Here is a 12,970-nt window from a genome sequence, read left to right as displayed (position 1 = left end):
TGAGCACAATTCTGTCCGAAAATACAAAATAACATTTTTTACATTAAATAACATTTTTACAATTTAAAATGAGAAAATATATACCTGCGTAAAAAAGATTTTCCCCTTTTTAAGTATCATTTTCATTAGTTTGCAAGGGAAAGGGTAAAAAAAACCCCCTAGGGAAAGTTAATTTGAAGTTTACTCAATTTGATTTCCATATTTATTATAAAGAAGACTCTCAGACAGTAAGTGACGTCACATTTGGAGCCGTATTGGATATTGTGGATTTTTTTTTTATACCATTTTTGGTTTAGTTTCAAACTTACATTTTCAGACGTACTTTTTCTGACTTACATTTGCATTTTATGTTTCAGTTTTACTCTGTTTTGGATAAGAGTGGAGCTTGGACGCCAATCTTGACTCAGTACTTTTTTTCTAAGAGGAGTTAAGCTACTGCTGAATTGTGTACCACAACCACACAAGGAGAGAAGAACATAAAATTAATGTAATAATAATAATAATAATTTCCTTTGTATTGTCATTCTTTGTAACAATGTACACAGAACGAAATGTCGATACACCTGACCCGTTGTAGCGAGTCGGTGCAGCCGCAGCCAGAGGGCGCCGCCATTATACCAATTAGGTATGTCTCGGTCGAGGCGCGAACCAGCGACCTCCCAGTCACAAAGCGGGCACACTACCATCTATGATACATACACAGTATATATAATACAATAAGAAGAACATTACTGCAAATGAGCAAAGTCTTCTTCAAACAAAAAAGGTATGTCTTTTTTGGCAAAGTGCTGTAGGCCTACAACGGATGTTGATAATTGAAAGCAATATCATGGGAAAATTCCTACTAGCATCTTTCACTAGCTGAACTTCCAATCAGGTTCATGAGACACAAATTAAAATCGGATTGATTAAAAAGCAAGTCTGATTACAAACTATCATCGTCCTGCAAGCTGAGTCTTGCTAATTTGTATGTTCTCTCCCTATCCCGCTCTCTTGCCCTCTTGCTCTCTCTTGCTTACCTTGTTTTATTTGGTCTGTCACTTCCTGGTGCTAATTTCCTCCTCACAGATGTTTTCAATTGTCCTGATTACCCTCCAATCACACCTCTCCCTTATCGCTATTTAAACACTTCTTCCTCTTGGCTCAATGCTAGTTCTTCATTGCCCTCATGTCACATCTCAAGCACATTTGTTCAAGCGTTTTGTCATTCCAGTGTACTGAACCCTTGCTTGCCCTTCCGGATCACACGTACTGCCAAATGAACTCACTGACTGTTGTCCGGTAAATAAGCTCACTGGAATACTGACTCCTTGATTGCATTCTGGACCACCATAATCGCCTCGCTACCTGACTTCCTGTCTACTTAATCCTGCCAAAATAAAACACCTCTGTTTGCATTACCAACCAGTGTTTGGATCTTTGCTTCTACACCACCCAAAGAAGGTTCCTGACCCGACACCTGTGCCAGCACTTGTGATTCAAGTTAAATCAAAGCGATTTGCCATAAAATGGAAATAATCCAGTATCTTTCTCACCGCAACACGTCCGAATTCACAGGCAAGGTCGAGCGGCGTTTTTCCTGCCGTGTCTGAGATGCACGTGTTGGACTGGTGTTGAAGCAACATCTCCGACTGTGAAAGCACAAAACGACGATTTAAGTGTCGCGCATCGTCAACCCAGATAAGGTTCCTACGAATGGATAAATATTCAGGGGCACGATTGTTACCCCGTCGTAGTGTCCGTGCTGAGAAGAAAGGTGTAGCGGGATTTGTCCTTCGTCCGACTGGCCGTTGACGGAAGAGCCCGCCTTTAGCAACATTTTCAGAGGCTCCGTCTTGCCCTGCCAGGCGGCGTAGTGCAAGGGACGCATGCCTATAGGAATTAAAACACACATATTAGGCGGGGCATAATTGGGATCTTAAAAGAAGAATACTGAGAGAGTTTGAGACAGCACTCCTGGACCACCATAATCGCCTCGCTACCTAACCCTTGCTCCTCGGCAGATTTCATAGAGCTTAACTGTCATTGGTGTTCAAACCAATGAAAAAAATCTGTTATATGTCCTTGAGGCTGCAGTAATGATGACTTAGCGAACAAATGAACCATTTCTCATTTGTATTAAATAAAGTATAAAACCGAAAAGACATCATTAGCACAGTCTGAATAAATAAATAAGTGAAACAAAGCTGTTAGTTTTTAATTGGGTTTTCAAACTTCACCTAGGAAGCAAAGACTAAGATTAGAACATGCTAGTGTAATTACCATACGCAAAAAAAAGAAAAGAAAAAAAGGGTCTCATGCTGTTAAATCATAGTTTTAAAATCATTTCTGGGGTTTTATCAATACATGTTTTAAGAACTTAACCACCTTTATTTTTAACCGGAATTCTAACTAGAATTACATCTCATCTCATCTCATTAGCTGCACCGCTTATCCTCAGTCGTGTCGCGGAGGTGCTGGAGCCCATCCCAGCAATCATCGGGCAGTGGGCAGGGGACACCCTGAACTGGTTGCCAGCCAATCGCAGGGCACACTGGGACAGACAACTCACTCGCTCATTCACACCTAGGGACAATTTGGACAGGCCAATTCACCTGAAATGCATGTTTTTGGAATGTGGGAGGAAACCGGAGCGCCCAGAGGAAACCCACACAAGCACGGGGAGAACATACAAACTCCGCTCAGGAAGTCTGGTAGCTGGATTGGAACCCACGCAAAAGGTTCCCAAGACATGAACTGTGCCGCACATGCGTTAACCACTGCGCCGCCGTGCTGCACTACAATTACATATTTTACTTATTTATTTTATGTGTTTATTTATGTGTTTGTTTTATGTAGTATAACACAAAACGGTTTTAGATAATATGAAACTATTATGTTTATGATTAAATAATATATAGGTATACTAATATTAATGATAGTTTTTACCATCATGATTACTATTATCATTATAGGTTGTTATATATATTGATAACAAATAAATATGTAATGCGTATTTTTTAAAATAAACAACATTTTTGAAAAATTTTAGTAGGGAAGTTAACTAAAAGAAATTCAGGGCCAAAATATTACTAGTACTGAGCTTTTGAATAGTTGTCAATACCGATACCACATATGGATACTACTTCTAAATCAAATTCCTTCCCCTCTACAAAAACCTAGTGATATAGATTCCAATTTGTCAGGTTAATACTGCTACCAATATTTGACTGTTGAAAAGTTATAGATACCGATACCACGTATCAATACTACTTGTAAACGAAATTCCATCCCCTCTTTTTTCTTGTGTAAATACCATGTCAATGATAACTATAGCCTTATCCCCCTTGTTTTATAACCTTATCTTCTCTGTTCCTTTATCTTCTTGGCTCATACCTCACTGTGAATGTGTAAAACTGGAGTGTCATGCCCAATTTCGTTGTCACAATATGTTAACCCATTTTGTAACAATGACAATAAAGGTATATTCTATTCTATTCTATTCTATTCTAAAACGGACTTATATTTTATGTAGTTAAAGGCGGCCACCCGGCGCACGGGATGGTCTTTGTCTTGTTTGCAGAAACCAGAACCAGAAAAGGCTAAGACTCCATGTGGCCACTAACCAGAGAAGGCCAAAAAACATTTTGTCCTCAAAGCTAAACAAAAAAAAACATTTCTCAACAAGCCGGTTTTGGTGCAGGGGCAAATAATATTTCTGACATGTTATGAAAGAATTCCCGGCCTTCTAAGTAAGTTGATTGTTTTAACACTGTGAGTCCTTCATTCATCTGTGTGGTTATACATTTTTTCTTTGAACTGATCAATCATTTTCATGGACTGCAAAATCGATAATGTAATATGTTTTGGATTAATTGCCTTACATATAAATGGTATCCAAAATCCTATTGTCTGTTTAATTTTTTCCTCTTTGTTTATGTGGTGTTCAAGTTTCTTCTGAAGATTATTAAAAGAAAACCCTATAAATCGGAGCCTGTTTGTGTCTTGATTAAAGTGTATTGAACAATCAAAAACAGTCAAAAGAATTCACTTAAAATTACTATGTAGCCAATCCTTTAATATGAGACTGAAAAGGTTTTTCATTCTGTTTCCCTGATGTAATTATCTGGAAAAACAAATGTGGTGCCCCAAAAAGGGAAGAGGACTTAAAAATGGAATGACCTCCACTCTTCAGTTTAATCGATAATTTGTTCAAATAATTCATTAATCTCCCAATAATTGCTTCACCTGTCAACTACAGTAATATGTATTCTCTATGTTACAGCTTTTTGATCATTTCAAATTTTTGTACGGGTTTTTTTGTCTTCAACTTGTTTTTTGTTGGGCCGATCTTGTTTTGCCCATTTTTCTCTAATCCGATTGTAGCTTGCTAATATTGTCGTGGTATTCTACATAGTCTGGCTTGCTGTGAGTAAATGGGTGCCGCGTTGTGTTTGTAATGTTTTATTATCACTTCATATAAGTAATTGCAATCATTAACAAGGGGAGCAATTGGTTGAGGTTGACAGGTTTATCTTTCCGTTGCAACTAATAGAAGCTAAACCAAATAACTTTCAGTTTTTTGGGGTTATCTCCAAATTGTTTAGAAGTTTTTCTGACCATATTTTCAACTGGAGAACCTCAGAACCTTTGAATATACTGCTAGATATTTTTTGTGTGTCCGGATAAATTCCAATTATTATTGTTAAAGCTGACAGCAGTTTATTCCCCTTTAATATCAGGTCGCTGATTGTAAAATTGGGGCGGCAGTAGCTCAGGAGGCGAAGCGGTCGCCTTGGGATCAAGGTTCGATTCCCGGCTCCTGTGTGTTATATGTCCAAGTGTCCATTCAGACCATTTACATTTTTAAAATGATCACTACAGTGTCACAGTGTCCCATCACTTTGAGCTTTTTCTTTTTTTTTTTTTTTTTTAGCTATTACCTGTTGGGCTACCAACATTGTCCTTGTGAATAACTAGAACCCAATGTTATATTTGATTTTACTTTTTGGGATATTGGAGATCAGAGTAGAGTATTTTCCATGTCAGTTTCTAGCTTCCACCCCACAGAAAGGACATAGACAATCTAACTCTGAAATCTAGTTGAGAGCAAACAAAACCCACAAAGGTAAAAAACGTCCACGCCATAGGTAAATAAAGACACTCGGTTAGTATGTGATGCAGTTTTTGCAGTAAGGAGCACCAGATGATGCTTTTTCCCCGGGGCTCCCATGGGAGTTGCCATTAAATTACTGCTGCCGCACTTCGTGACCCTGACATCACAGCTCAGTGAAGGAGCGTCGATGCTCACGGGACTTGCAAGACAAACTGCTTGCAAACAAAGAGTCCCAGGCGGGAAAAACCTTACCCATGTTCAGGTTCCACAGAAAAATGATGATGAGTTTGCAGGTTAGCGAGTGCCATTCTTATTCCAGCAACCCAATAAGCCCTCAGTTTTGATTCGAGTGATTAGCGGCATCTTTGGGGTTGCATTAAGAGGACTCCCAGGCCAAGTTTGATTGAGGAAGATGATTCCTAGTTGACTAGCCATTGCTACTCTTAACTCATCTGCTGCCATTGACAGCTACGATGGGGCAAATAAGTATTTAGTCAACAACCAATTGTGCAAGTTCTCCTACTAGAAGAGATTAGAAAGGCATGTAATGTTGAACCTCAACCATGAATAAACTAGCCCTAGAGCATGTTTAGTGGGTGTAGAGGTCAAACTTTGTTGGCAATACAAAGAATCGTCCACAGTTTAGACAAACAGAATGAACATAAGTAGAACCTTTGCTGAAAGTCAGCTCTTTTACACTTTCCTTTTGCATTTTTGAAGCTTTGAAGAAGCATTTGGTTTTCATATATTAAAAAAAACAAATAATAGCATTTAATGGAAATGATCTAGAGACGCCAGTGATCTCGTTTGCCCGCGTCCCTGCGTCCTAGACGCATCAATTTTTCTGGGGACGCATAGTGTCAAATCAACGTGCGTCCCCAGGACGCAACTTTTTTGACACAAAATTGTCATTATTACCCAATTATTTTTTTTTTAACAAAGGTTTACCGCACTCCAAACTTTTCGTCAGGCAGATCCGCCATTGTTTGATTTGGTCTCGCGGTTCGAGTTTTCGCCGATCTCGGCAAACGAGATCTCATTGTTATGGTGCTTGTCGTCGAGTGAAAGAGAAGTATGCCTCCGAAAAAACAGTTAGTATTAGGCGCAAATCAACACAAAATTGGGAGTGATAACAACGGCATTAATTCTGACACGAAAAAACGGCGGAGAAATTCTTCAGAAGATTGCGGAGGCAGGGAAAACACATGTGTTGAAGCTAACTATTCGACGAAAGAAAATAAACAAAAGAAAACTCCTAGCAAGAAAAGGAATTTTCTGCCAAAATGGACAAAATTATATTGCTGGTGACGCTATGAGGAGGATGATAATGGATTGGACCTTGAGAAGGCATTACAGCTGTGGCGGGACAGCAAACCAAACTGAAAAATCTGAAGTGATAACTCCTTTTGTATTACCAATTAACTGTGATGATTAAAACTGCATGAATATATAGACTAATATTTCAGCAATATTATTTTGTATAATGTACAATATTTTTGTAAACTGAAAAATCTGAAGTGATAACTGCTTTGTATTACCATTTAACTGTGATGATTAAAACTGAATGAAAATATAGATTAATATAATTATTTCAGCAATATTATTTTGTATAATGTACAATATTGTTGTGAACTGAAAAATCTTGAAGTGATAACTGATTTGTATTACCGATAAACCATGATGATTAAAACTGAATGAATATATAGATTTATATTTTATATTTGTTGCCGATTTACAATTTCAACCCTGATAACACTAAATTTTGGGGACCCATAGATCTCTGTTGGGACCCATAGATTTTTGAGCATGCGAGTCCCCGGGACCCATCACCTTTCACAGGTAAAATGAACACTGCAGTCGGTATTCTTTTTTGATAGACTCAGAAATTTACGGCATCCCAAAATCGGCCCGCGCCCCGTATGTTTTACATGCCTGGCTTAAGCTCATGAGAGGACAAGGCTCAACTTCCCAGTGTATGCGAGCAGAGTCGACATCTTATTCAAAAGAGACAGCATTGACACACTTTTGTAACGAGGGCTTTGAAACATCATTCGCTCAGCACTCTTCTAGAAAATTCCACGTGGACAAAAAGGGCACGAGATTACGCACCGGTCTCTATATTTAGAAAGATCTTCTGCCGCCCTCGCCCTCCCTAGTTGGTTCAGATGATTCGCTACTTGCTAGATCGTCGGTTCTTTTTTTCTTTCAATGGCGGAAATTAACAGATATAGTCAGGTTGGCCCAACTGACCTTGGGGTCTTAAGCAGCAGTTTAGCAGGGCTAAATATTCCCCACTGAATGCCAAATACAGAAAGGTTGTGTAGATTTATTGTAGAATTTAAAAATATTGGAATCAGTTTATTACATTGATCTACAAACAGTTTGGACAATAATGTTTTTGTTGTTGTCGGTTAAATTGAGATGGTCGACATTTCATAAAAGGGCATTGATGTTTGTTTTTTTACAAACTGCTTTTTGAGATAAACCATTTCCAATTTGTAAAAGGGCTGAGGTTATGAAAGTTAATTTCATGCCATAACCTTGACAAAGCTCTATTTAAAGGGGCTGAGAAGTGCCATTTCCAATGGCTAGGAACGAGTGAGCTGTGTTCACTTCCATACAGGTGAAAATGCACTTTTAAAACTGTCTTCAGAAAAAAAGAAAACTTTAGGATGTAAAGAGCTCCATTAAGGCTGATTCTATGAAATTGTCCATTTGAAAGGTGAGAACAGATTCGAGGATGATTCGATTGGCGAAATGTGCAATTTGATTTTTGATTTGTTTGTGTCTTCAAAGAGTGTAGGACAATAACTTTTCCTTTTTCATTTTAAACAATTTTACATGACCAAATTAGTTTGCTAATGTTATTGATATGCTTTTACTTTCTAAGACATATCATTCAAAAAACAGATGTTTATTTTTCTTAATGTCAATATGTTTTAAAGTTAAAAGATTCGAGTCAGCCCGATTCATGCATCTGTTTATTGAAATAATATACATTCAGTCCTGCACCCCTCGTTTATCATGTTTAATGGGGACCTGAACCCCTGTGTTATGTGAGAATCTGTGAACTACACCTCCTCCATTTTTAACAAGTGCTCTACAGCCCTCGCTCGCAAAAGAGTCGACCGGGGATAATGGATAGCAGGCGCACAGGTGCCGTTCAATTTAGGTGGAAAAAATGCAAAAAGAGAGATGCCACGCATGACACGAAGTTGCCTTCTTGGGCACTGCTTTTAGCAATCCTCAACTGGGGATAATAGATTAAGGCCAAAACAGTGTAGTCAATTTGAGTTGGGCCACAATAGCATGCTTCATCGCCTCGAACCGAAAAAAAAATGTGCCCTGCCGGCCCCTGCTGTCAGTAATAGTCAACCTTTTATTTTATGCAAGCAAGAAAGGGACCCCTCCTGACAAAAGTGCCTTTTGCAAGTGCATGCTTGCAGCAATGTGGGATTAGGGATAATGTATTGCAGCTGTATGAGTGCAGTTAATTTTAGTCAGAAATACAGTTACGGCAAAAAATGCCGCGAGCCAGACAAAATTGCACTCTGTTAGTCCCAGCTCGCAGCAATATGCATCCAATGGAGCGTGACCACACAAATCCAGTTCACTTTTTGCTGGACAAAACTGCAAAAATAGTAGAAAAGTATCACAGAATTTTTCAATTCAAACCTTTTGTTTCTGGTACATCCTAAGAATTATCTATCCCTTAACTGCTTTAACACTTTTCTGGGAGGGCTGCACGATAACGCGAAATCAAACCGATATTGAGATGCGACGTGGTGCAAACGTAAGACACTAGGGTTTGAGGCTTGAGTGAGCAGAAAGCAACCATAACAACCCCCCAACCTATCCACAATTGGTTTGCACTCTATCTTCTTCGACTGACTCCTGGACTTTCTAACCGGCAGACCACAGTCTGTCAGAATTGGAAATAGGACATCAGCCGGCATCACCACCAACATAGGAACTCCGCAGGGATGTGTCCTCTACACCCTCAACACCACACAGCTGGACAGGAAAGCTCAACAGCGACTGTCCTTCCTGAGGAGGCTGAGGAAGTTTGGAATGTCAAGCAAGATCCTCAGAAACTTCTACAGCTGCATCATGGAGGGCATCCTGACCAGCTGCATCTCTGTTTGGTACGGAGGGTATCATAGTCATGCAGAGTGGTTAAGAACGCTCGGAGGATCACCAGGACTCCACTGCCCTCTCTTCAGAGCATATACCACCGCAGAGTCCACAGGAGAGCTGCTTCCATTATTAAGGACCCCATCCACCCACAACACAGACTGTTGACACTTCTGCCCTCAGGACGCAGGTGCAGAAGGTAAGCATTTTTGACTCTGACTCCCGTTTTGTCACCCGTTTTCCACTCGTCCGTTCCTGATTTCCCCGTTTGTCTCCTGCTACGACCCGTTTTTTGACCCCGACCACGTTCTGATCTCCCATCCCGGCTAACGACCTGTTTTTCCGTCTAACTACGCTTCGATCTCCCGCTCTGGAAGATCCACTTCCGCATTCGGAACACGTTCTGATCCCGTGAGTGGCTTGCTTCCCGCGTCCAGCGAGCACCGGATCGCTGCCGCTGCCTTTCCTCTATATTTCAATAAAACTTGTTGGTAACGTTACACATCTGGGTCCTACGTCTGTTCTGTTCGTGAGATACAGTCAATTTCAACTGTATTTTATCTTACTTTTATCTTATTGCCTTAACTCATCTTGAGTTAATCTTGTATTTTCATCTTTTTTACATCCGTAATATTCTTTTATGTATACATGTATATACAGTAGCTTATTAGTTCTATTACACTGGCAACTGTATGGACAACAAAATAAGAATTTCACTGTGCAGGGAATTGTGGTTCTTTACTGTGCATATGACAATAAACACTTTGAATTTGAATTTGACAGTGAACATGCAAATAAGGTCAAATACACAATTTAGAAAGGGGGAAAGAAGACGATTTTCTGAAGTGCAAGTATTGTTTACATAGTCAAAGGGTTTAAAAGGATGAACGAGAAATGATCTAGTCCTACTTTTTAATAAAAATTAGGTTGGTATATTTTAAATAATGTGACCAGTTACTAGGTTGTACGGCTTTTTTTTTGTTACTTAAAGACAAATCATTTGATTAGTATGTGCTACCCCAGATTTCCATGCAGAAGTTTAAATAGAGCTGTACTAACACACAATATAAAGCACATAAGAGTTTTTAGAATCTCTTTAGTTTCATGTAAGATTCCTGATGTTTTGGATATACAGTGGAACCTCGGTTTTTGAACACCTCTCAGTTCGAAGAAATCGGAGTCCGACCAAAAATTTCGAGAAATTCTTGCTTCGCTGTTGGGTCAAAAAATCGGAGTTCAAACGCCGGTAATGCGTGAGTGCGTACGCTAGGGTGCGATGCTGAGCGGCGTACGGGTGTAGATCGCTCTTTTCGTGACCAACTGTTATCGCGTGCGGACATGCTTCGTTTTGCTTTCGCTTTTAATATAGGTGTAGGAAGTGTCTTAGCCCCTAATTATGCCTCCGAAGAAAGTCAGTGCAAGCAGCAAAGTTGCTACAGATGAAAAAAGAAAAGTAGTGCGTACAACTGTTGCATTTAAGAAAGAAATAATAGCAAAATATGAAGGAGGTGTGCGAGTGTCTGATCTTGCTAGGGAATGCCCCACTGTCCGCCTCCGCCTTCTGATGACCACCACAAAGGTAAGAAATCCTATTCACAATTCTTTTCTTTATCCTTTTTTATTTTTTATTTTTACACGTTTGTGTTAGCGTAATATTTCGTACGGAAGATTATGATAACGCGAACGTACGATTAGCCTGGGTTAGCTTTGTTTACGTTGAACATTCGAGGTAAACATTCAGGGTGTTGGAACGGAGCCCAAGATTCTGGGTGTTGGAACGGAGCCCCCTTTCCAATGAACCACTCACCACTTGTTGTGGAGACCCGGGTGCTAAGTGACTTGTAAACGACCTGATTTTTTTCATTTTTACACGTTCATGTTAGCGCAATCTTTTGTACGGAAGATTACGATAACGGGACGTACGATTAGCCTGGGTTAGCTTTGTTTACGTTGAACATTCGAGGTAAACATTCAGGGTGTTGGAACGGAGCCCAACTTTCAGGGTGTTGGAACGGAGCCCCCTTTTTAATGAACCGCTCACCACTTGTTGTGGAGACCCGGGTGCTAAATGACTTGTAAACGACCTGATTTTGTAATTTTTACACGTTCATGTAAGCGTAATCTTTCGTACGGAAGATTACGATAACGCGGACGTACGATTAGCCTGGGTTAGCTTTATGTTTACGTTAAACATTCAAGGTAAACATTCAGGGTGTTGGAACGGATTAAAACAATTTACATTATTTTTAATGGGAAAAATGATTTCGGTGATCGAACAAATCGATTTTCGAACAGGGTTCTGGATCGGATTATGGTCGAGAACGGAGGTTCCGTTGTATTTATTTTGACATCATCCTGAACCGCTCAGGTTGGACTTTGGACTCCTGATTTAATAGCATCAAAAAGCGCAGGCTTACCCCCAGCGGGTAAAATTGCTCCTATAAATCTATAAATACAACATGAAGCCTCTTCTATCACTTCAGGAAGGGGATGAACAAATAATTGATGTCTTCCTTGCAGCATCCTCTAAGGTGAACTACTCCAGGAGGTGCAGCGTATTCAGAAAGAGGGGGGCTGTTGTGAGGAGGGGGTAATTTCTGTGGAGGGGGGCCTCGTGATCCATTAAGTGACACAGCCCGGTCGACTGACTGAAGCTGAGCCAGTTCTCCATCCTGGAGGATTTACGTCTCCCATCTGTCCCGAGACTTCTGTCTTGTCCTGTTCTGCCAGACCGGGATGGATGAGGATATTGGATGGGGGGGGGGGACGGTGTGGATAAAAAGCATGAAAAAAAAATCTGGGCTGCTCGCTTCCTCTTGGCTCTTGCAATCACTTGTGCTCCCTGTTTGCTGTGCACACAAATCTGTCGTTTTGCACAAATATTATTTCTGTCCACAGAAAGCTCACCGGTTGGTTATGTAAGTAGAGCTTGCTTTTTTTCCTCCATGAGCGATTGCCACAGCAGCACCTGAGATGAACCAGGTGCCTTTCGAGGATCAGCATGTCATTGTTTTAAATATTTTGATTGGCATCCAAAAATGTGTGCAATATGCATTAGAAAATGTTTATTTGTGCCTAATAAAAAAGTCAGAATCTGGTCGCCAACCTGGGGTGAAGCAAGACCTCGGTGCCCAATCTCCACACACCTAATTATCCCAAAACTTTATATTGACGGCTTGGACAGCACACTGCATCGGGTCATTGCATTTCCATTTCGGTGTTTGTTAAAGGCACAGGTGTCAAAAAGGCGGCCTGCGGGCCAGATCAGGCCCGCTAAGGGTTTGAATCCGGCCCGCGAGACAACACTCAAGGAAGTGCAAGAGAAAAATGAGCTGCAGGTTGAAATATGTCAACTTGATGTTGCCAAAGCCAGGTGCCTCAAACAAAGACACTTTCTTTCTCTCTCTCTCTCTCTCTCTCTCTCTCTCTCTTTTCCACCCCTTTTCTCCCACTCTCTGTCTCTGTCTCTTTCACTCTCTGTGTCTCTCTTAATCTCTTCCTTTGTTGATCTTTGTCTCTTTCTCTCTCTCTGTCTTTTTAACTTCTTTTGCTCTAACTCCCGTTTTTCCTTTTCTCTCTTTTCTCTTTCTCTCTTCCTACCCTTGGTGCTTTCTTTTCTCTTCTCTCTCCTTCCAGCTTTCTATTTCTCTTTGGATTTCTTTACTCGCCTCCCTTTCTTTTCCCCCTCTCTCACGACTTTTTATCGCTTTTGTTTCTCACGCTCTCTCCCTCTCTCTCTTT

At 40.3% G+C, this 12,970-nt stretch overlaps 1 protein-coding gene across 2 annotated transcripts in view; it reads right to left on the bottom strand.

The window, feature by feature from the left end:
• LOC148361220 (uncharacterized) overlaps nucleotides 1-12,970 on the bottom strand; it is a 97,673-nt gene that overhangs the window by 54,207 nt on the left and 30,496 nt on the right. For both annotated transcript variants that reach the window (XM_088341964.1, XM_088341965.1), the window contains exons 4-5: nucleotides 1,727-1,872; nucleotides 1,536-1,631 (exon numbers count right to left, since the gene is read on the bottom strand). In XM_088341964.1, the coding sequence (XP_088198090.1) occupies nucleotides 1,536-1,631; nucleotides 1,727-1,872 (242 nt within the window). The remainder of the gene's footprint in view (nucleotides 1-1,535; nucleotides 1,632-1,726; nucleotides 1,873-12,970) is intronic.

The sequence above is a fragment of the Urocampus carinirostris genome, chromosome 8 (assembly GCF_059441175.1).
Source record: "Urocampus carinirostris isolate Australia breed hairy pipefish chromosome 8, RoL_Ucar_1.0, whole genome shotgun sequence".
Lineage (NCBI taxonomy): Eukaryota > Metazoa > Chordata > Actinopteri > Syngnathiformes > Syngnathidae > Urocampus > Urocampus carinirostris.
The sequence above is the reverse complement of the archived record's forward strand: the minus strand, read 5'-3'. Positions and strand labels throughout refer to the sequence as shown.